A 24,136-nucleotide genomic window follows, 5' to 3' on the forward strand; every position below is an offset into this window, starting at 1 on the left:
AAGAAAGTTCTTTGATAATTATCCACCAGCTTACAATTAACAGATTTTAAACTTATCTAAGGCTCCTGTGTTAATGGAAGGTAGGCAGTGGATTTGACCTGCAACAGAGGCACAGAGTGAAACAAAATGGAAGAGGGTCTTCTCAGTGATGACCCCTCAATTATGGAATAATCTCCCCTCTCAGACCCACGTGGTACAAGCATCGCTATCTCCTCAGGGCCAGATTAAGCCCTCCCTCTCTCACAAGCATTCAATGGCATCTGATAGGATATATCAGGTATATTAACTGGCATAGATTTATTAAATGTATAGTATTTTAGTTTTTTAACTGTTTCAAATTCTGTATTGGCATTGTACGCTGTGTTTTATTGTCTTTTCTGCTACTGCACTTGTTCTGAATTTCTGTGAACCACCCAGAGAGCTTTGGTTATCAGAAATGAAATCAGGAACAATATTAATAATAATAAATCTATTAAAATTCTGCAATATAATGTGCATAATCAGGAGAACATCATATTAGTCTATAAAGCGTGGGTATGGAGCCCTTTTCCACCCAGGTGTAACATTCTGAGAATCTGGGAACAGTTGCTGGGGTTGGAGTCAACAGCAGAGAAGGCAAGCCCAAAATGTGATTCTTACATATTTTCAGCCTAGTCAGAAGCAAGCAAGGTAAGGCCTGCATGTCTACTCAGAAGGAAGCAATACTGACTCACTCACTAGCTTCCTTCTGCTGGACTCCACACACTTGCCACCAGGGGTTCCAGTACTGCTGTTTCCACAGGTGACACCCCGAGAGCCCTGCTGCCCAATCTCTTCCAGTGGCAAACGCTGCAGTAGGAAAGCAACCACGCAAGTTGTCCTGAGGAGCAACTTATGCCACCGCTACCCACCCTATGCCTCCCTCATAGCAAGGCACAGGCAGCAGGAGTGATGCTGCCTGTTCCCGAGCTCAGCAAGAGACAGCCTGGTGTGCTTTTCCACAGAGCCCAGACAGCCAAATGTCTTGCTTGGAGGGGTCCTTTTTCAAAGCAAGACATTACTGGGGAGGTGATTGTCTCTGGTGCCAGGGCCTTTGCATCAAGTCTACACAGCCCCATATATAGTGCAATACACTTCTGTTTCAGCAGATGACCTCAATGATTTATAGAAAACTTTACATTAAAATGAAGGGTGCCTTCCAGCATGTTCAATGAAAATTGGTTCTCAACACTTGTCCTTTACACTTACATTTCTGAATTCCGATGTGTTTGGGCTGATGACACTGTAACATGCAAACATTGTCTTATCAACTTTGCAAAGTCCGCATGGCAGTACCATTTCCCTTCTTTACTGAGACATCTCTAACTTTTCATTAGCACAGATGATTTTTTTCCTGCTGTTCCGAACATGCAAAAAAACCAGCTAGTAGGAGAATCAATTTAAGCCAGAGGATGGGCATTTTCAAGAGGTCCAGGGATTAATTTTGGCTTCCAGAACCCTCCCTACAGATAAGATTTTGTGGACTATGCACAACCCACAGAACACCAAGTTTAAAAATAAATAAATAAAGTGTTTTGCCACTGAAATTCGGTTTCTTCTCCAATTGCATGGGGGAGCGGTAGCAGGGGTGGTGGCAGAGACCAAAGTAGCCCAGGGAACACCTGTTGCCCAGTCTTACTTTAAGACCCTGTGATATGACATTTCAGAGAGCTGGTATCCCTGTTGTTGTATGCTAGCTCACTGAAGGTGTACTACTATAGAGCCCAAACTCATTTTTATTTACATATCCTTATCTCTTGAATCTCATTAAAGTGGACTAGTATAATTTGCTTCTGTATTTTGGCTGGGAATAGACAGAGGAGAATGGAGTAGGGAAGATAGTGTCACACCCAGCAACACTGTAGCCAGAATTAAAGAGTAAAAGAGCTTCCTTTATAGTCCTGTTTCTTTCTGCTCCTGGACCCATAAACCATGTTCCCACTATCAGACATTGATTCCTTACTGCTGAATGTGGCCATTAAGATTAGCTCTATTTATGGTTCAACAGTGGTTGTAAACTCAGATGACACCCAAATTGTCCTGCACCTGAAATATGGTTTTAAAGTTTATAAAGTATATTAGTATAATGCAGAAACAGAACATTACAGCCGTCAGTTCATTTTTCACTGGGGATCTGTCTTGATAAAATAGTACTTCAACCACAAGGACAGAGGAAAAATGCTTATAAAGTTAGATTCCCCATGTAATTTCCTTCCCAGAGAACTGATTTAATGTACCTGTGAAAAAAAACTGCTTTGGCAATGAGCTTAACATGCATTTTCTCATAGAATCCTATGAGGGCATAATTTATAACTCAAGCTGAATGAACAATTTGCAGGTATATTGCCATGAAAAAACAAGTGAAAAATGAGTGTGTCATCTGCCATTACAGAACCATTGCAGTTTCTGCAATATATGTCAGGTATAACAATGATAATTATAAATAATATTGTGCGGAAGGCATCTGAGAATGGCCTAAATCACCTAATAAGCATGGTGTAGGTAAGAGCCAATCCTATAGCCCGTCTACATTTTGCATGGAATTCCATGTTTCTTTTGCTTTAATTATTCCATTTCTAGTTCACTCTTGTGGTTCAAGGTGAGCAACTGGTGGCCCTCCAGATGTGTTGGCCTACAATTCCTATCAGCTCACATCCTGCTGTCTATGCCGACTTGGTCTGATGGAGCTTGTAGGCCAAAACATTGCAATGGGACACACATTTCAGCCACATGTAGTTAGTCACAAAATCAATTCTACTACCTACTCAAGAGCTGATCCTTCTGCTGGTCTATAAAACAGAAGACACATGCTTGGCATTATGGATGGTCCTGGGTTCCTTAACTTGGTCTCCCCAGTTAAATGGATTAGGGAGCATCCAGGACCTTGGAGAGCAGCTTCCAGCCATGGCAGAAAGTTATGTGCTACTTGGACAAAAACCTAACCTCACATAAGGTGGCTTCAGTGTTTCTGCTGAAAGGTGCTAATGGCACCGACAAGCACATTCCTCCTGAAGCCAGCAGCAATTTTCACCAGTACTGCAGGGGGCCTAGCTGGGCCTTCATCACTCTGGCATTGGCTCACAAAGATGGCAGGAAGAAGAGCAGTACTTGGTTATGGAACAGAAGATATTTTATGAATAAAATAAAATGGAATAATTATGACAATTGTGACCAAGAACATGGCCAGGTCTGGTCTTAGCATCTGCCATACAGAGTTTAAGTAGCTCACTAGTGAAAAATCCAAAGACGATCAAAATATTTCTGAAATCAAAAGCAATAGCATATTAATATTACTGTATTACTCCTAGTAGTTTGAGTGGTTATTGAATGGCCTATTAAAAAGTGCACAGTTATGTTAATTTATGATTCCTGATTTATAGGTTCTGAAAATTAGCAACTTGGTTTTGGGGCCATTGCTACAGGACTGGGCTCTACATAAGACCACTGGCCATTTGGGTTGTCATCAAAGACTGGAAAGTTTGTGAGTTTCAGAGTGCATTGTTGTTAGTAAACTGACGACATACAGTTCTAATTCTCCTTTTTATCTTCAGCAGGTGAGACTGTGGAAGTGTTAAATTGGTACCTGACTGTAACAGTTGCAGAAATAAGGGCTAATAAATTGAAGCTCTATTCACAAGACAGAGACAGTGGGTGGTTCTTCTGATGAATGAAGGAAATTCAGCTTGCTCTGGACTTAATTCAGGTAAGCTGCTGTAGATTTTTAAATGTGTCCTTTTAAATTCAGCATTGTATTTTTTATTATTTGTGTTGTTATTTTGTTTTGCAGGTCACTGTATTTGATGCACACCCAGAGTTCTTCAACTATAGGATGCTATAGAAATATAATAAATGAACTGATAAGGATGGGAAGGGGAAGGGGAAGTTGGAAGTGCAAAACCTGTCTTAGGTCCCTGTTCAGTCTTTATTAGTGTTTGATATAGAGCTGATTCTACTCTGTAAGGTTTTAAAGCTAGTTGTGCTGTAAATCTTATCTAATTTGCATGGTTTGTTTTTGTTCTAGTTGTACAGCACTAGGGCAGGAAGGGGTGATTTGGGCAGAGAAGTGAGCTGTACAACATCATTACCAGCAGCAGCATTTCCAGAAACCATCTATGTATTTCAACCTACCAATAACAGAATATTGGGCAACGGCTGGTGCTTACTAATATTTGCAACTAGCTTATTTTTGGTTTCCCAGTACATCCAATGTATTATTTCTTTGTGGCTGGTAGCATCAAAGTGATTGTCAGTTTGAATCTCTTTAAAGTATTTCTCCAACTCAAAGAACTAATTCTGCAGCATACAAATAAAAATGAAAATACTGACTGATGCAGTAAAGAAAAACAAACACCAGCACTCTTCTTTAGCTCAACCTAAAATTATGTGGACTCAAAGACAAGAAAAATGCATCAGCACATAAGAGCATCTCAGACTGCTCTTATCATACTAATTCAAATTATTTGCCTGGCGATTTCATATGCTTCATTTGTCATATTGCAATTAACAAGGAAATAAGTCTATTTTTAACATGGGGAAATGTGCTGACTAAACGGACAGCAAGATCTGATCTTTGAAACGGGCATTTGGCCAATTTGCAAACAAAAGTTTCCATTTCAGTCCATCTTATTGTTTGTAACCTTAGGTCATCACAATATGCAAGTGAAAGAGAGCAATCCTTATCGGAGCAATACATGAGACTCATTCAATGCCTGTTCAGGCCCACAAAGAGCACAGGATAAGGCAAAAGGAGTACTACTGCAGCAAAATGAACAAGTGATGGCTTTGGTCCATCACTGCAAGTTTAAAAGCCTTTGTATCAAAACTGCACAGCCCAACAGCCTGAGACAAGCCCACCTGACCATGCACAGGTAAAAAGGCATGTTGTGCAGGCAGACCGTGCCTGCTCTCCTGCTGGGTGTTGATGAGCCCACTGAGCTACACAGTTTGGCCCATTAGATTCCATGGGTCAGTGCTGAGGAACTCCAGCCTCAGCTGCCAAATTCGCACAGCACCGGAACACGAAAGGGTGTTTATGAACGCAAATGTGGATCACCAGGTATTAAAAATTACACTTTGAAACCTCTGTTATTGGCATTAATAAAATTCTCATATTTATTTATACCTTTGCTTGTGTTTTTACTGTATATGCACTCATTCCACCAACAAATCACTCAAGGAACTCAGTGGGAATCATATCAGAAGACAAAATAATGTGAAATAAAAATGTTATTCTTAAATTAAAGAATATAAGTCTATTATTACAGAATCACAGAAGAGTGGAAGGGTCCATTGGGTCCAATCTACTGCTCAGTGCAGGATTCCAGGTTAACTCATTCCAAGTTAAATCACATTAAAAAGCATCAAAATATAATAGCTTTTCAATGGGCTTCTGGGTGCTCTTGATTATTGTTCCATGACTTGAGGACTGCGCCCTACGTAACTCCATGGGCCATCTGGGATGGAATTAGTATTGGAATTCCTGCTATCATAGAAGGGTGGATACCTTAGAAATTCAGTGGAATGTGGTGGAAAATAAAAGCTGTGCTTCTATCATGGCAGACACAATTCCTAAATGCAATGCATCATTTGAATTGGAACGTAAGATTGCTTTCAGAGATTTTTTTTTGAATTTTACCCCCAAATATAGTACAGAATGGACTAGATTCTGAAAAAGACTTGCAATCTGCAAAAGAAAAAGAAAAGGAAACATAAGCAACAATATAGTGTTTCCTTTGTTTATGGAACTGCTCACATGAAAAGCTTCAATGAAAATTTAATTTGACTCATAACTTGTTCATGCATTTTTTTAAAAAAAATGGAGTTGTGTAATGCTATTTGAGATTGAACATATGGGTATTAAATCATTTCCCATATACTGCTTGGAAAGGCCACACTCAGCATAGTTTACACAGTTTATAAATGTTTCTACAAATTTATGTTTCCTCTTACACTGACACTTGCTGATGGGCTATAAAACAGCCTATAAATAACAACTGAAGATTGTGAGTTTTAAGAATAATTTACTGCCCAATACAAGCACTCTCACATCCATTGATTCATATTATTTCACCAAACCATTTCCTATGCCCAAATTGTCAATCCTAGTCAGAAATTAGTGCGATATTGGGGGCAGTACTGTAGCCCCCCTGGACTGAGAGGTAACTCTTTTTCCTTAATCTTGAATTCTGATGAGTTATATAATCAACTTAACACCACACTCAGTGAAACAGCACTGAAACTAATGTCATATGGAAACAAAACCTGAGTTACCACTTATGGACCCAATTAATATGAACATTCCCTACCGGAACCTTATTTATTTTATTAGTTATATTTTTAATCCAGCAAAATGTTCCTCAAGTAGATGAGAAACAGTTAAAAGACTAAAATGCCATAAAAAGAATATAAAATATAATACTGCAGAGATATTTAAAAGAATATAATATAATAACAGAGCAACAAACAGTGCAAGAATAAGTAAAACAGCTATAAATTTGGTCTCCAATATGCCTGGGAGAATAGAAATATCTTTCCCTGGCTCCATGAATATACACATCCAGGCTCCAGGGATACCTCTTTGGGCATGTCATTGCACTGGTGTGAAGCTTCAACTGAGAAGGTCCTTCAGTGGCCATATGAGAGGAACCTTTCTTGCTGGACTTAAAATGCAGGCAGGCTGGTATGGGGGGTCTCCATGTAATTCGGTCCCAAACCACATAAGGTGTCAAAGTCTGACACCAAGGCTCAGCAATGGACCAGCATTCAGTGTAGTTGATGAAACACTGGATCATATCAGCCAGTACCAATTAGTAACCTGGTGGCTCTATTTTGACCTAACTTCAGTTTCTGAACCATCTTGAAAGGGAGATCACCATACAGTTGCCAGATTGTGGTAATCAGACTATCTGAAGGGTCATAGCTGGTATATCTAAGCTAATAAAAGGCACTCCTGGCCATCGAGACCACCAAGACCTCCTGGAACTCAAGGATCAATGAAGGATTCAAGCTACACGACTGATCTCTTAAGGGGAGTGCAACACCCCTCTAGGACAGGTAAACTTCCTTCTAACAGTACTTCTGTTTTGTTGGAGCTTCATTTTCTTGATCCTCATCGAATCCATAACCTTGCTCAAGTGTTGAGTTAGTACAGCTACTGCTTCACCTAAGTTTCGTAAACAGCAGTCAGGCAATTCTCCTGGAGTTCCACAAAGTATGGGAGATCTAACTGAGCTCCATGGAACCCTATAATTGCCATAGAACAAAGCAATTGTCCCCCAACATCATCTCTGGAAATTAACCATCCAAATAGGAACAGAACCGCCCCCTTCTCCCAAACCAGACAGTCACTCTAGAAGGACACCATGGCTGATAAGATCAAAAGCTGCTGATAGAGCTAACAGAACTAACAGGGTCATACTCCCCTCTTCAGAAGCAGGCCTAGGTAGATTAGAAAATCAGTTCCATCCGAAGATGCCTGGAGCTGATCAGGTACCAGAGGCTTAAGCACCCTGCTCAAGAAGGAAAGCTAGCAATTGCCTTCTAGTTGCTTTCCACTTCTGGGTCCAGACGAGGCTTCTTCAAGAGTGGCACAACTGCAGCCTCTCTAAGGATGCTGGTACTTTCCCACTCTCAAGGAGAAATTTATAGCATCCTGAACCCAGCCAACCATTCCTTCCTTACTAGATGTTACAAGCCAAGATAGTATACAAGCCATCCAAACACCTTAAGCACAAAACTCTGCTGGATCCTATGCAAGCCACAAAAGAATGCCTATGGGCCAGCTTTCTGTCCCTTGGGTATCATGGCTTGGAGTGATGGCCGCACTGATCAACCTGTCCTGGCTTTGACTACAAGGTGTTAGTCACACTCTGCTGAAAGTCCGCATGGGACAATTTCTGGCAAGAAAGAAATACACTGGTGAGGATGCATGAGTGGGTGAAAGGCTGAAGAACATCTAAATTTCAAGAGGTAGTGTTCTGTCCACGACAAATGCACAGAAGTTAAATCCACCTATTTTGGAGCACTGTCTTTCTGCCTATGGACATATGAAAAATTAGTTTCAGTTTCTGATCAGGACTTACTGAGTTCCACCATCTTCAGTTTGGTGAAGCGTGAGTCTTCTTGATTCACCCATCCGTATCCTTGCTCAACTGAGAAACAAATTCCAGAGTGTGACCTCTTGCATGTGTTAGACTAGTGAGAAGTTGAGACAGCCCCATGGCTGTTATGGTGTCAATAAAATCCTGAGCCACACTCGACTGGATAGTCTTCACATGGATACTGAGATTACCCAGGACTATGCCTGAAAGCTCAAGTGGGGAGACTGCTGGACAATTAATTAGGTAGTCCACCAGCACAATCCTTAACTTGCATTGAGCTCCAGCATCATCCACTTTTTTCAGAAATGCGGTGCTATTATCCCAGTCAAATCAAACAATCAGTCCCACATTGACAATTCCATACCAGTTCCATACCTCTGAAAATACCCAGCAAGATATGATAGCTGAAGCACCCTTTTTACTACTGCATCCTTTTCCACTGTTGATACTAAGGTCATATATCATCCTTGCTGATCTGATAAAAATGCTTACTACTTTAGGCACTCTCGTTTAATATTAGATCAACTAAACCTTCTGTCAACAGAATGTATTATATTACCTTCCTGTTTTCAGCTTATTCCTTCATCAAATTTCATAGTACCTTGTTGATCTGACTATATCTGTTGCCTCGTTCCCATCCCTACTCCAGCTTTCCTGGCTTGCACTGCAATATAGTCAATCTTTTAAAGCTGATGGTTGACCCACATTTATTTCCCCAGTTTAAAAAGTAATACTGTATATTTGTACTCTGTAACTGGCACAGAAGCAAAATTAAATGCATGTATAATATCAGGCTGCTGTTTCCCTTGTTCCCTATGCTTATTACTCTGTTTGTGACCTTCTTAATGAAATAAATTGTCCTTTTCTTGACCATTCATTTATTATCCATCAACCACACCATAGCGTATGACCGAACAACAGGAGCAATCTCTCTGGGTTTCAGGAGGTAACTGTGCAGGCAGTTCCACAGCTGTTTTTTAGGAGTCACAAGGTGACTTAGGGGAAAATATCTATTTGGACTCAACAAGTTCTGATAATGTGTTGGGTCCCCCTTTCAGGATGCCAGCAGGAGCAGCCCCTGAGCAGATGTCTGCTCAGAACACTCCAACTGAAACAAGGGGCAGCTGACATTAATTCACTGCAGCCACCAGTGACGTCTCTTCCACTGGTTCTCAGGGAATTCCAGTTCTCTGTAGCTGGCCTCCTAAAACTTTTGAAATCCTGCGAAAATGCCATGATTGAGACCCTGAATGTAAAGGTAGTAGGAGAACATGTTCTCTGAAGAGGCTTATGGATTTCTGAACTTAGGTGTGCAATCATTTTTAATGCACCTTTTAATACTTGGCCTATCATACCTGCAGAGGTGCAGAGGTGAAGCAGAGGCCTGAATAGTTTTGCCATGTCTGTTATTTCATGAAAAGGGCTCAAAATCCTTCTCTGTGGGAGGAAAGCACTTGACATTCAAGAACTTGAAAAGTTAGACACCATGTCAAAATTTGTTTTTAAAATGTACAACTATAAAATTAAGATTTCATTTTAAAATCAGTGTTAATGACTCCCAAACAACAAATCTGTAGACTGACGCAGCCATGTCTTTGTTTGGCACCAGACAATTAGTAGTGGTTAAATAAAACACATGGGATTAATTTTCTAGAACACGGGATAAAATCATAGAATAATAATCTAAAGAGACATGTCAATTTTGGTGGGGATTTAATCATCCATGAGCTGTGGACAGATTGAGACAGATTCAAGGGAGTAGCTCAGGGAGTGATGGCAACAAGAATTTGGTTGCCATGAGCATTCATGCAAATAGGTCGATCCATGGTGGAACTGCACAAGACGAAGACATTCCCACAAGACGAAGACATTCCAAGAGTTGGTTATTCTTTGTGGGGTGCCTCCAAGAACCACCACTTTCTTCAGCTTGCCTGAATACATTTTGTAAAACCTTCTTTCAGATTCATTGCAACGTGGCAAACATCAGCCTCTGAAATAAAGGGCTCAGACTTCAAAGCAAATTACCTTCTCTTGATACTGACGCCGTGATGAATCCAAAGACTGAATCAGTGCTGTAGCATGACCCACAAACATGGCGTAACAGGTGGCGCCCACAATCATACTTAGCATGGTTATCCAGAGGTCTGACATGCTGACAGGGGCCCTGGCTCCATAACCGATGCAAAGCATGTGGCTCATGGCTTTGAAGAGTGCATAAGAGTATTGCTTTCCCCAGGAATCATTCTGCAAGAGAGGGGCAAGAGAGAAAGAAAAGGCTTAATTCAGCTGGAGTACAGGGGACAAAGGAGTCTAGGATTATGTAACAGGAAGATAACAGCTTATTTATCGTGAAGGAACATCCTTGTAATATACTTTTCATAAATTGAAAGGCCACCTTCATTATCAGTAAATGAACCTAAATAAGCTCTTTGAGAAGCTGTCAGTTGCCTTTATAATCAAACAAAATGCTGATCCACACAGTGGACTCCCCTCCCAAAGCTGTATTTTGAAGTTCAGGAGGAAGGAGGGAGGAAGGAGGAAAGAGGGAGCGAGGAGGGAGGGAAGAAGATCTGTGAAGCTATACAGTTATTTATACTATTGTATACATATAAGTACTATGACCTTAGCCTATGAAATCTTAGCCAAGGACAGGCAACCTGATTTTGGACCACAGTTCTCATAATTACCATCCACTAGCCATGCTGGGTGGTATCTCTGGGTGTTAGTTCTAAATATGTGGACTTCAAAACATCTAGCTTTCCAGAATATGTATTATGATAAGCATGTAGCACATAAGTCAAGGTTAGTGTTGCATTTATTCTAGTTTGATTTGTCATGGAATCATACCCTGGAAGGGGGGAATTACCCTCCTCATTGTTGCCCATCCCTACTTTAAGGTTTAAACATGCACTTTCAATTGGATTCAGAAACACACCAGCAGCCAGAGCAGTATAGGTGCCACCTGTTGAATGCATTGCCCCAGCACCTGAGCAGCTGTATCTTGCAATTGCTGAAGTTTCTTAACTGTCTTCCAAGGCAGCCCCATACTGAATGCATTGAACTAGTTTAGCCTGTATGCCATTAGCACATGGATAGCAGGGCAAGGAAAGCTATGCCAAGTCTAGCCTCAGCAGAGAGGTGCATAGCTGGCATACCAACCTTAACTGGCAACACTTTCTCCTGACTTCTGCAACAACTCGAGATTCTGCAGTTAGTTCAGAGTCCAGGAAGATGCAAAAGCAGTTAATGAAGCATACTGAAATCCCATGAAACAGCAGTTGTACATTTCATACAGGTGATCTGTTTTCATACTCAAAATATATCAACAATTTCTACCCCAAAACTACTCCAGACTCTGGTTCAACAGTTCTGTAACCTACCTGGGCTAAGGAGATGGAATTGAGAGGTAGACTAATGAAACTTTAGCTGAGTTCAAATCTCATGGTAATTTTCCCCAGTATTGTCATGCAGATTATTTAAAAAGCATAGGGAACGAGATAGAAACAGGCAGCATACCATACGCCATGGAATGTAACAGAAGTGTTGCGACACTGCCTTCTGAGACTAATCTTTCAGAAAGGATCAGAACCATGCCTCCAGAGCTTAACCCAGATCAATGATCCAGAAGGAGATCATAATTGATGAGTAGTTCATAAAAACCATTGGGGTTGAAATTCTCCACCTATTTCTTGACACAAGTCATCTACCAGAATGACTAAGGCATTTTCCTTCCCCAAAACAAGTCATAAAATGGTTTGGAACAGATCTAAATCATGCTTCCCCAGCCTGGTATACCCTAGATGCTCTAGACTAGAACGTTTGACATGCCTGACCACTGGAAATGCTGGCTAGAACTGATAGGAATTGGAAGTCCAAAACATCTTGTAGGTACCATGTTAGGGAAGTATGATCTAAACAGTCATCCAACATTACCTGAAATGTTGCTAACTTCAAACACGTATCTTCAGTATTACATGCCCTTTGGTCCTGACTTTGGAACAAATTTGTTCAGTTCAATACAATCTTTTATTTCCATGTGTATTTTCAATATACAGGATGGGATAGAAATGTTTGAAATCAATCAATCAATCAATCAATCAATCAATGTAATAGTCTGACATTTTTCTTAATTGAATTCCTCCCAAAATGTTATGCCAAATACAGTATTAATCCCCCTCCTATACACAACCTATTGTGTTCCTTAAAAGTGGAGAAGGGATCTCATCTACCTAAAAGGGGGGCATTTAATTTTCTATTTGACAGTGAGTTTATCACTGGCTTCAGATTAGTACTAATCTGTTTTAACTGATTTAAATAGAATAATTTAAGAGGGCAAATAAACTATTAAAACAGTAATTGTGAAAAATACCAAAGCTGTTTATCCAAGGGTTGATGACACAACCAAGCCTGAGGACACTAAGAAATCTTCACATTTGTAAAAAAGCAGTGATCACTGATTATTTGCAATTAGTCTATCAAGTCTAATCCTTAATTTAGAAATCTTCCTCAGCAAACTGTATTTAGGAACTCTGCATTTCCTATGTTGACATGTCTGTTGTGCTTTCCTTAGCCAAAAGCATGCTGTTTCCATGCACAGGCCCACCATCCGCCTAAAATTAATCTGAATGAAGGGAGCAAGCCCATCTTTGCCAGGAGCCTCCCGATGGGCCATGAGAACCAAGCACCACTCCAACCATGAAAAAGGAAGGTAGGTTGTCTTCACCAAGACAACACCTTTGGTTAGAAGCCCCTTAGGTGTACCCATCGAATGCTCTCTTGGCATAGATATCCCACTGCTGTTTTCCAGGTGAAGGCTAAAGAGGACCTTCTGGGGATGTGCTTGTGGATGATCATTTCCCAGCATTTTTCAATTGCTCTTGTTCTTCCAAAATATCCCCAAAATTTGCTTGAAATGATGCCAGCCCTAGAGAAGGTACCATTATTTCCTTCTCACTAGAGTCTCCATATAAAGACTTCCATCTATAGGGAAGGGATGTGAAAACTTCACACACACACTCCAAAGCCCATAAGCAGAAAGTGCTACACATCTTACGGTTGCCACAAAATACCCAGAGTCAAGATTGCACTGTAAGGAACACAGTTAGGCATGACTGATTTATTACACCAGTTTTAGCTCAACTGATTTTCTTGTGGCTAATGTTAACTAAAGCTAGTCCATTTACAAATACTGATTTATCTGCTTATTAACACCTTGCTTTACATGTCCAGGCTCAAAGAGCAGATAAATGTTTAAAAGAGTCAGTATGGGGTGGTGGTTAGAGTGTTGGACTGGGGATATCTGGGTTCTAGTCCCCTCTTGGCCATTAACTCACTGAGTAACCTTGAACTCACCTAACCTACCTCACAGGGTTGTTGTGAGGATAAAATGGATAAAAGGAAGGCTATTCAAGGAGCTTTGGGTTTCTTGTAGGCGGAAAAAACATCAAGACATGCATTTAATAAGTAGGTATGTAAAAGATATCTCAATCTGGGCCAAATCAGTTGTGTTCTTTTTAACATGAGAGTGTCCAAATCATAACAGGGAGTATCTATTTTAGTCAGCCGTGCCTGCATTGCCAAAAATTCTGCATTGTATTAAAAAATGGATGCCTTTTATTGTTACATGTTGCTTTGGTAGGACTCCTGCCATGAAAAGCAGCAAAGAAGTAATGTAAATAATAACTGCTATTCAAGCAACTAGGAAAAAAATCAACTGACAAAACTTTTCTTGCATTGCACCAGTTTAGACTACATGAGCTTGACTGTATGTGACAAAAATAGAACAATCCTGCATGTAGAAAATTAGCAACTTTTATTCCTGGCATGACAGTATTCTAAGTCGATGAGATTGCTTTTTCTCTCTCTGTTTTAGCATGGAAATGTTCAAACATACAGTTCTGTCACATACAGTGAAGTGTCTAAATATAGGTGGAAAAGGTCTTTTGTTCTGAGAGAAGGATTAAAAATAATTTCCAAATTCCCATAAAATACAGAATATTATTGAGGACAAAACAGTCCCTCTTGCTTGTTGTCTGTCTATGAGAGCCAGGCAAGCAATTTCACATCAAAAAAGACTATTGTAGGCACATAGTAACAATAAAGAGCGAGCCTGTCATACATCGTGAATTTATGTATTAGCATTTCGCAATATTAGTAGCAAAAATGTCATAGTAGGAAACATTCAATTACTTTTATACATGATTATTCTGACCTACACTTCTGGTGTCAAAACATCTGCCTCCAGGCTTATCTTTACACATTCTGACCTTCCTGGCAGAGGTTTACATTTTCAACTCTTGTGTCTCTCATAGAACTCTAAACTGACCCTTGCTGTTTAGTCCTAGAATATATTTATATTCTTCAATTTGATCAAAGTCTGAATGTAAAAGTCATTTTTCTCTTTCAATACTCATCTAGAGATGAACAAATCTGTCAATTCTAGTCCTGCAGTTTCTCATTTTTAAAAAACTTACATTCATCTTATTGCAGTTCTATTTGGTTAGTGATTTAAAAAAAACTACATGAAAATAGATTACTGCACCATCACAGGTGGAATTGTGCATCCACTCTCCCTGGCTTAGTTCTCAAACCTAAAAGGAAGCCACCACATCAGGTAACCATCTGTTATTTAATGGTATTTTCAGCTTAGTTGGGTTTGATGAGGTTATTCCTAGGGGATGCTCTTGTTGTCAAGCAAATCAGCTCTATTGCCACACAGCAACTTTGCCCCTTAGGCAAGGCTTATCATTTCCTCCATACCTCCACATTCAGATACAAATTGATTCAGAAATTTTAAAGCTTGAAGGTTATTGCCTAGATGGGGCTTTCCTTTCCCGGATCTCCTCCCTTCTTTTGATACGGCCAGCTAGTTCCAGCTGTCAGAGTCTGGTAGAGCGGGTGTGCAGCCTTATTATTGCCTCAAAGCAGATGTCATGACTTTGCAGCAAAAAGGAAAATAACCACAAACTGTTCCCAGTCAGATTTTGAGCACAAATGCTTTGAATACTGTCTCTTATACCAGAATCTTGTATGTTTCCCACCGATGCTCATGAACAGAGTGATCTTTTAAGGGGTGGCCTGAAAAACATGGTGAAAAGCACTATCTTTTACAATGGAATGGAAAAATATCTGCAGCTCCAATATTTCAGTTTGCCCTATTTATATTTTTCAGGACAGACTCACAAATTTGTAACACACTGCTTTTGTCGACTAATTGAAATTGCTTTTGGTAAGTGTATGTTTCTGTGTGTTTCCTGTTTATATGTCTCTGTGCATGTTTTTTGTGATGCATTTTAAAGATTTTAATCTTTGTAACTCACCCAGGCAGCTTCATCTATGTGCCAATACAGAAATGTAACAAATGACATGAAATTCATATACCAATGGAAGAAGTCAAACAGAGCTGTATCAAACAGTGATACAAAAGCAGAAATTCTTATTCCTTTCTACTATTCTTCTCTATCTCAGAAAACAATTAATACAGATAAATAAAAAGCAGAGGCCCTTTCTGTTTGGTGTTTTCATAAGGAAATATAACAAAACTGACCCTAAGCTACAATTACTACATGGACATATGACAATAAAATGAATGTTAAGGCAAAGTCAAGGTATAACAGAATGATTATTGTTTAGTGTGCTCATATATAAACATCAGTTAAAAAAATATGTTCAAGAGCATAGGGTTCACACAGTTCTTCCCAACCCTGGAGAAATAATTTCTTCCCCTTCCATATTAATAAAGGCTGACTATTTAAAAAATCTAGCTTAACATAATTGACTCTTGGAAACAACATTTATTTATTTATAGACTTACTATCCACTGAATCAGGCCAAATGCCCTCTAAGCAGATTGCAATCCATAAAACATAATAACAATAAAAACAGTAATTAAAAGTATAATATATAGACAACAATAAAACAAAACAGTGCACAGCTGAGGGTACATTAATTTAAAACTATTCATATTAAGAACAGCTTATCCAAATAAAATCAATTATTAAAATGCCTAGAGAATAAAACTGTTTTTGCCTGGCACCCAAAAGATTACAGCGAAGGCACCAGGTGAACTGCTTGAGGGAGGCTGTTCCACAATTACATAAAATAGCTGAAATCAATCAGCTGAGAGAAAGTCAAACATTGATCTGAATCCAGGCTTAACCATGCTTAGACCAGAACCAGTGGATTTGTTTAACTTAATTTAGCAATAAGCACTACTACACCACCACCACCACTACTACTACTACTACTATGGCCTCAAGCACCACATTACATTTATATCTTGCCTTCTTTCTCTTGCAAGGAACCCACTAGATTTACCTAAAGCTTGCTGGAGTCAGGATTCAATTCAATAGGATCACTTTCTTTAAAGAAAATTATTTCACATACTAAAGGAAACTCCTGTACATGATTTTCTGCTTGCTGGAGAATTCAGCCATTTCTGGAAGATGCCAAACAGAGATAGCAGCTGCATTTATTTGTCAGTAGCAATCAGATATAAGCTCATTGGTGCTAGTGGAAAATTTCTTTTCCTGAGTCAAGGGCTGAGGATTCCATGCGCAGCAGAATGCACTTGTATTGAAATCACAGAATGATACTAGTCTTCAAGGTTGTTTTGGACTGCAGACACCACTTTTAAGGGCTTCCCAAGTTTTTGAAAAAAAAACCCCTTTGAAGAGTAAAATACCACATGAGGGAGAAGGCATAGTCTAGCCCAGCCCCTTTGCATGCTGTGCTGATTTTCTGCTTGCATGTAATTTTTAACGTAAGGAAGGTTTAAGAATTTGCCTCTTCCGGTACCTGCAAACTGAGATGGCCCCGTCTACCATATTCTGCTGCATAGGTTGATCAGGCCTGATTTAGACGTATGTGAAAGGTGCAAAGGAATGCCTGCATGGGTATCCTGGCTTGGAGTGATGGCCTCACTTATAAACTTGCTCTGCCTTTGACTATGAGTTGTGGTCAGGCTGAAAGTCTCCATGTGAATATTTCTTCCAAGAAAGAAGAACCTCAATGGGAATGAGTGTTCCCCAAGTTCTATCCATGCCTGTGTTTTTCATTGCTATTCACAGCAAGATCATCAGCTGCTTTAAAACATATGTGCATGTGTAAGAGCACACATGTGTGCATTCGCACATAGAGAATTGTGTTTCTTCTTTACTGGGTGACCCTTGCCACCTTAAGCAGTTAAAGGCATGATCCTATACAAGTTTAGATGGAAACACGCTGTACAACTTCCAGCCTACCGCAGCTGCCACAATGTTGCTAGCCTGATGCTGTATTCCTCAACTGCTTGGTTACTCAAGGACTTCATGTTTTTACAAATGTTTTCTATAAATGATTGTTTCTATTTTAATCTATAAAATGCTTAGAGGCCTTTTTAATGGAAAGCAGTATGTAAATCTGTTTAATAGTAGAAATAATTATTATAATTATACTGCCAATTCATTTAGAATGCAGGCAAGACATCCTGTCCTTACCCTCAGTGGGCTTATAAATGCTAACATAAAATAAATTTTACTAAAGCAAAATGAAATGCTTATGTTTCCCTGAGGCTTGTCAGGCAAATGTGTGTTATTTTTTCTTTTGTCCTCTTCAGTTAAAGTTTTGAAGATCTGACACTGTAACGATCTGTGTAAAAAGAGTGCTGATCAGTAACAGTGGTGATCTGATAGCGAAATAAACACAGATGGTACCCAAGTTTTATATAGTAACAAGTCTTGAATACAGGCAGAAAAAGGAGTGAAGTGATGTAAACCTGACCAGCTACTCCACAGCATTTCTCTCTCTCTCCAAGAAGTGCAAATGAAGCCTTCAAAGTAATAGATGCTGTTTACAATAAAACAAACAAGCAAGGGACAATAGCTCAGAGCAGACATATGTGTCTTCAAGTAAACAATGCATTTTGCTGAAAGAATCAAAAGTATACTATGGAAGCCAAGGGTGATGGAACACTCCCTGTGCAGAACTAAGCAGTGTGGAAATGTACATTTACATTCCCTAGGGACTTCACTGCAGTAAGATGCTTAATATAAATGCTACATTTGAATCAAGGGAATGAATAAGAGCAGGAATGACTTTCAACGTTCAGATTGTCCTTGAGAATTTGCTGCAACCTTAACCAAGGTGGTATCTTCCCAAGTTGTTGGACTACAATTCCCAGCATCCCATAGCAAGTAGATTAGGGAAGACTGATCTACTAAAATGAATAAATGTGAGATATGCATTGAAGGACTGTCCATGTTTTACAATGTAAATGACAAGAACTGGGAAGAGATGAACGAAAGAAGAAAAGGCAGCGATAAGGCATCTCCTTCACTTGTTGGAGGGCCCACCAATTACCATGGTGCTCCAGATGGTACTGCTCAGAAGACAGTACTGAGGCTGTGTTCCTGTGCATGGCTTCCACCAACCTCTGCTTCTCTCCATTCATTCTTTCCATACGAAGCATAATAAAATGGTTCTTATGAGTAGCATAAAGGAAAACAATCCCCGTTGAAGTACAGGAATGCCTCAGACTGGCAGCAGCAGGATCCCTTCTATTGGTGCCCCTGAAATTATCTTAGAGTTGTCATCAGTCACAAGCAGAATATGAGTCAGCAAACTGATAGGGCCACAGAAAAGGCCAATGCAAATTTATGTTGCATCAGTGGAAGCATAGTTTCTAAACCATGGGAAGCAATAATTCCACTCAACTATGTGTTGGTTAGACTTTGCTTTGAATACTCGGTCCAAGAAGGATTCAGATAAATCAGAACGAATTCAGAGAAGGCCAACAAAACTAATCAGGGAATTGGAAGCAATGAAGAAAGACTGAAGGTATTTTTAGTCTTGGGAAAGGAAGACTGACATGGTGACATTATTACAATATCACTACCACCACCACCACTACTACATCATTATGTTTCTATATTACCTAAAGCTGAAGCTTTCTGGGAGGTTCACAACATTTAAGTCACCCATCTAGGTTTCAACCAGGCCTAACCCTGCTTAGCTTCCAAGATTTAGGCAGGATCAGGCACTAAATGGAAGCTCTGAGAGTACTTTTCAAGTGCTTGCAGGGTTGTCACATGGAAGAGGGTCTGACATTCAGGAATGTACTCATAGGACAAGAAAGAATGAGCTTAAGTTATAAGCAGACATATTTTAACTGTTGATTGGAAAAAACTTCCAAACAGTCAGAGCAGTAGGACAATGGAACCAACTGCCTAGGGAGATATTCTTATTCCTATTCTTATTTTATTTGCATCCTGCCTTCTTTCCTCTTGTGAGGAACCCAAGTTAGCGAACAGAGCTCCATTTTATACTTGCAACAACTCTGTGGGGTAGTTTGGAGGAAGAGTCTGTGACTTGCCAAAAGTCACCCGGCACACTTCATGGCCGAGAGGGGTCATGGACTTGATGGCCCAACTGGTCTTGTCCAACTCGGTGATTATCCAGTGGGGATGTTCTGACATTGTTGTTGTCAGGGGCTCTCAACTTTAGCTAGAATTTAGTCAGAATCATTTTGCCCTGACCTGTCCCCCCTTGGCATAGAGAGTTCAATTTTAAAACCCTTGTTTGGGCCTCCAACATGGCTGTAGTAGCTGTGGGGTTCTGTTAATGGCAATAGCAACTGCCACCTGCTATGCTTGCTTTTGAAGACTGTAAGTATGCAGCTTTTGCTATGATACTTTGCAATAAAAGTATCTCACTGATTTAGAGTGTACTGTCTCATATTGCCAGCATTTTGGCAATGCTGAAAGCCTGACATTTATGATGCAGAGAGTTATGCTAGTTTTGCCTGAGATGCTCACTGCAATGGCTTCCGCTATTTCTCAGTAGCATATGGGCATCATCATTGGAACAAGCCTGAGAGGTGAGCTTGAGCAAAACTTCAGCTGGTGCAACTGCCTTTTCTGTCCTGTTTTGGGATTTCCAAGTGACTGTCTCCTACAAGCTGGCTAAGTAGTACCGGCTTGCCTCTCTGCTCCATCCTACCTTAAGATATGGACTACTTGACTCAATACCCACTTTTCATCATTTATGTCCGATCCTCTCCTTTGAAGTTCATAATAATTATTCAAAGGACAGCAGTTTTGCTAATAAAATAACAGTAAGTCAATGAGACTACACAGAAATGCTTTGCAATCATTCCGGATACCTTTATTGAGCTGTAAAATAAAATATCTATGCACATCTAAGCCACAATGCTCTGATTACAAGACGAGTGACAAAATTATACTGCATGTCAAATTTAGAACCCACCTGCTCATCTTCTAAAAAGGGAAACTACTCTGGGAGTTCTAAAAATGCAAAGATGTAAATTTTATTGCTTAATTCTGTGACTTACTGAGGGCACAAAAGGTAAGATAGACCATGTTCTGTATCCAAAAAGATTATCAAAGGAAGTGCTAATTTTAAGGAAAGCCCTAGAAAACTGCTTGGTAAAAGCAGGCAGTACAAAATGTGGTGGTTTCAAAAAGTGATGTGCAGGTGATATTTCAGGAACATTTCCATGTGCTAGCAGCTATTTTAAAAGAATCTGATCTGGGTCTAGCAAGGCTTGACAGCCTTCTCCCCAACTCTAAATAACATTTAGAGCTCTTTGTACTTAATGAATCCACAGTTGAAGAACTCTCTTCCAAATGAGTCAGCTGCACTCAACAAGGTAACCTTTTATAAGTCAGGTGAATACATTCCAGTCGGGGCAGCTATTATGATTTGCTGTGCTAGGCAAAATAACAATAGGCAGCAGAGCTGGGTATCCACTCTAAGTTTCAGTCTGAACTTTAGAAGAGGCATCTATGGTGCTGAAATATTTTTAGGGGAGGTTTTCAGCACCATGCACTGATACCTGAAGAGGTGGCACAGTTCCACTGGCATTGCAGCCACAATCTCCGCTGACTGATAGATCCTGTGCTCTGACAGTTCTCTTTGATTTCCTATTAAGATATGCTTCCTGGTGTGGGACAACTGGTTGGCTCCTTTTCTGTTGCCCTTTTGCCATTAGGAAAAGAGGTTTGCATTTCAGCAGGCTCTGGGTGTGTAAACTAGCCCAATGTTGAAGGGGATTTAACTGGTTTGGTGCCGACTATGTCCTTTATTAGCATGTTTTTATTGATCAGTTAAAACATAACATTGAATCTTTTGTTTCCATCTGTATGGTATGATTGTTTCCACCCTATGGTGGAAAGGTGTTCTGCAAGCAGACTGCAAACTACAAGGAACTGAAAGTAAGATGTTTTCTTTTATCTACCGTATTTTTTGCTCTATAAGACGCACCTAGTTTTTAGAGGAGGAAAACAAGAAAAAAAATATTCTGAATCAAGTGGTTTACTAAACTATTTAATAAACTATAACAGAATACAGTAATACCGTATTTCAACCTTGTAAAGTGAACAGCAGTCAACAATGGCATTAAGAACCATCATCACTGTCATTAACAAAAGAGAGACTTTAAAGTTTGAGTACAGTTCTAGTTTTCGTTGAACCCATAGAACTCATCATCACTAGAGTCAGAATTTATGAAGCTCTGTTGCTCACAATCACTGACATCACTTTCTTAGTCAGTAGTGGAATTATTGAAGGAATCCACAATCTACACCAGTTATACACAAGCTGCTGCAGACAATTCAATAACAAATCTAAAAAAGCCAGTAATGTCCACGCTGCCCTACTAGTAAATAATAGAAAAAAACTTCCGACAAAAAATGAGATACTGTACAATCAAACACACAGTGGACTAAGTAGCCTTTGAAGAATAAACTTCATACACGAAGGTAATGCTGTTCAAATATCCACTGATCCTAAAAAAAATGTGTCTGATCAACTAACAGATAAACTGATCCATGGAAAGCTTCCTGATAATCACAGGCACATTCCCCATCACTTCCCCATGGGCTTCATTAAAAGACGGGTTGCCATTTGAAAACACACACCGACCTGTGATTAGCAGCTCTCACCTGCACCGGAGGAGGGGGGCGGAGCAGGGTGCGCTGAGCGCGTGCTGGCCAGGTGGTGCCACGTGGGGCCGGCAGCGTGCCGGTGGTGGTCTTCCAGGCGGCGGCAGCAGGTCTTCCCAGGCGGTGGGGGTGAGCAGTCCATCTCTCCATGCGGCTGGCAGGTTAAAGCCCATGGCTCCTCCTCCTCCGCACCTCTCTCCCTGAGTGGCACAGCTCTCACCTGCACCAGAGGGGTGGGGGGCAGAGCAGGGCGTGCCGAGCGTGTGCCAGCCAGGTGGTGCCACGTGGTGCAGGCGGCTGGCAGCGTGCCGGCGATGGTCTTCCGGGCAGTGCGGCAGCGGCAGCAGGTCTTCCCAGGCGGTGGGGGTGAGCAGTCCATCTCTCCGTGCGGCCAGCGGGTTAAAACCCGCGGCTCCTCCTCCTCCGCACCTCTCCCCGAGCAGCACAGCTCTCACCTGTGCCGGAGGGGGCAGTGGAGCAGGGCGTGCTGAGCACATGCCAGTCAGGTGGTGCCATGTGGTGCAGGCAGCTGGCAGCGTGCCGGCGATGGTCTTCCAGGCGGCGCGGCGGCAGGTCTTCCCGGGCGGTGGGGGTGAGCAGCCCGTCTCTCCGTGGTTTAAAGGCCGTGGCTCCTCCTCCTCCGCACGCCTCCCCCTGAGCAGCACAGCTCTCACCTGCGCCGGGGGGGGGGGCGGAACAGGGCGCGCCGAGCACGTGCCGGCCAGGTGGTGCCATGTGGGGCAGGCAGCCGGCAGCGTCCCGGGCGTTGGGCGCACACACATTCGCTCAATAAGATGCACAGACATTTCCCCTTACTTTTGAGGGGGGGAAAGTGCGTCTTATAGAGTGAAAAATACGGTATTTGATTTTTGCCTCCTTAGAGGTTTGTTCTTGCCAGAAAAAAGAAGAAAAGAGTATAAAAGTAAAAAATAAACAAATCAGCTTACATTTTGAATTAGAGATCTTGTAAGAACTCATCTCTTACTCTTTAATGAAAAAATAAATCAATTATTTAAAATTACAAGCCCTGTAAATTAGAAACTGTGTATTATCCCCCAGTGGCATTGTTTGACTATGCCAAAGATACTCATATATCCTTTATTAAGTAATGATTAAGAATGGCAGAATCATTTTAATGAATTCATTGCCTCTATATTTCTTTTTCTGTTTGAATATTTGAATCAGAATCAGTCACATGAATGCTGCCACAAATAGTAGTAGAAAAATCAGCTCAGATGTTTCCTCGCCCTTTTGGGAATGTTTCTGGAATGACCAGTCAATATTTGCCACAGGGTATACAGTTAAAGTTTCCTACACAGTCTGTACAGCAGGTGGTATGCACCGAAAAAGTATTTGATTCAGAACTTAGTTTGGCTAGTGGGTTGCTTCACCTCAGACCACTTCAGATGAACCTTGCTGTAACTTTTAAATTATTACTTCCTAGTAGAATCAGATGACATGTGACGGTAATATGGGTCCTTCTGGGACAATAAAGCCTGCCAAATTTTAGACAAATGAGTGCAAAGGGTCAGAGATTGAAAGGAGCGCTTTAAGGTACAAATTAAGTTTTTTAAGGATGCCTGTAAGATCAAGATGAAAATGATGATGATCCTAACAATACAAATTGGATGAAATCTGTAGGCATGACAGTCTCTTCTGAAGGCATGAGATATGCCACAGTTTAGACAAATGGGCCTAAAAGGTGGGGTGGGAGCAGTACGAGGAGGCCTTGTCTTCTTTTCTTTTGTTTTGTTCCTTTGACAGAGATGCTTGTAAGGCTTTTTGGAAAGGGCAAATTGAGACAATACGTGTAGGCACAGTGGTCCCTCTTGAGATGAGGCTTGCCAAATGATAAACAAAAAGGTGTATCAGGGTTGGGTTAGAAACCTCTGAAGCTGATTTAGGGTAAAAACTATTCTTCTCATCATTGCTTTTCCTTCCAGAAGCTGCCTTGGGTGATCCTCAAGCTTTGCCACACTTTTTATTTTGTATTTTTGTTGGAGAAGATTGTACTCTATTGGAATCTAACAGTGACAGCCGCACAACACACACACACACACACACACAACATAGATGTAG

At 40.7% G+C, this 24,136-nt stretch overlaps 1 protein-coding gene across 1 annotated transcript in view; it reads right to left on the reverse strand.

Moving 5' to 3' along the window:
• Positions 1-24,136, reverse strand: part of HCN1 (hyperpolarization activated cyclic nucleotide gated potassium channel 1) — a 204,912-nt gene that overhangs the window by 51,399 nt on the left and 129,377 nt on the right. Inside the window, exon 4 of the mRNA XM_044446426.1 lies at positions 10,143-10,361. Within this exon, the coding sequence (XP_044302361.1) occupies positions 10,143-10,361 (219 nt within the window). The remainder of the gene's footprint in view (positions 1-10,142; positions 10,362-24,136) is intronic.

The sequence above is a fragment of the Varanus komodoensis genome, unplaced genomic scaffold (assembly GCF_004798865.1).
Source record: "Varanus komodoensis strain SLA01 unplaced genomic scaffold, ASM479886v1 scaffold5, whole genome shotgun sequence".
Lineage (NCBI taxonomy): Eukaryota > Metazoa > Chordata > Lepidosauria > Squamata > Varanidae > Varanus > Varanus komodoensis.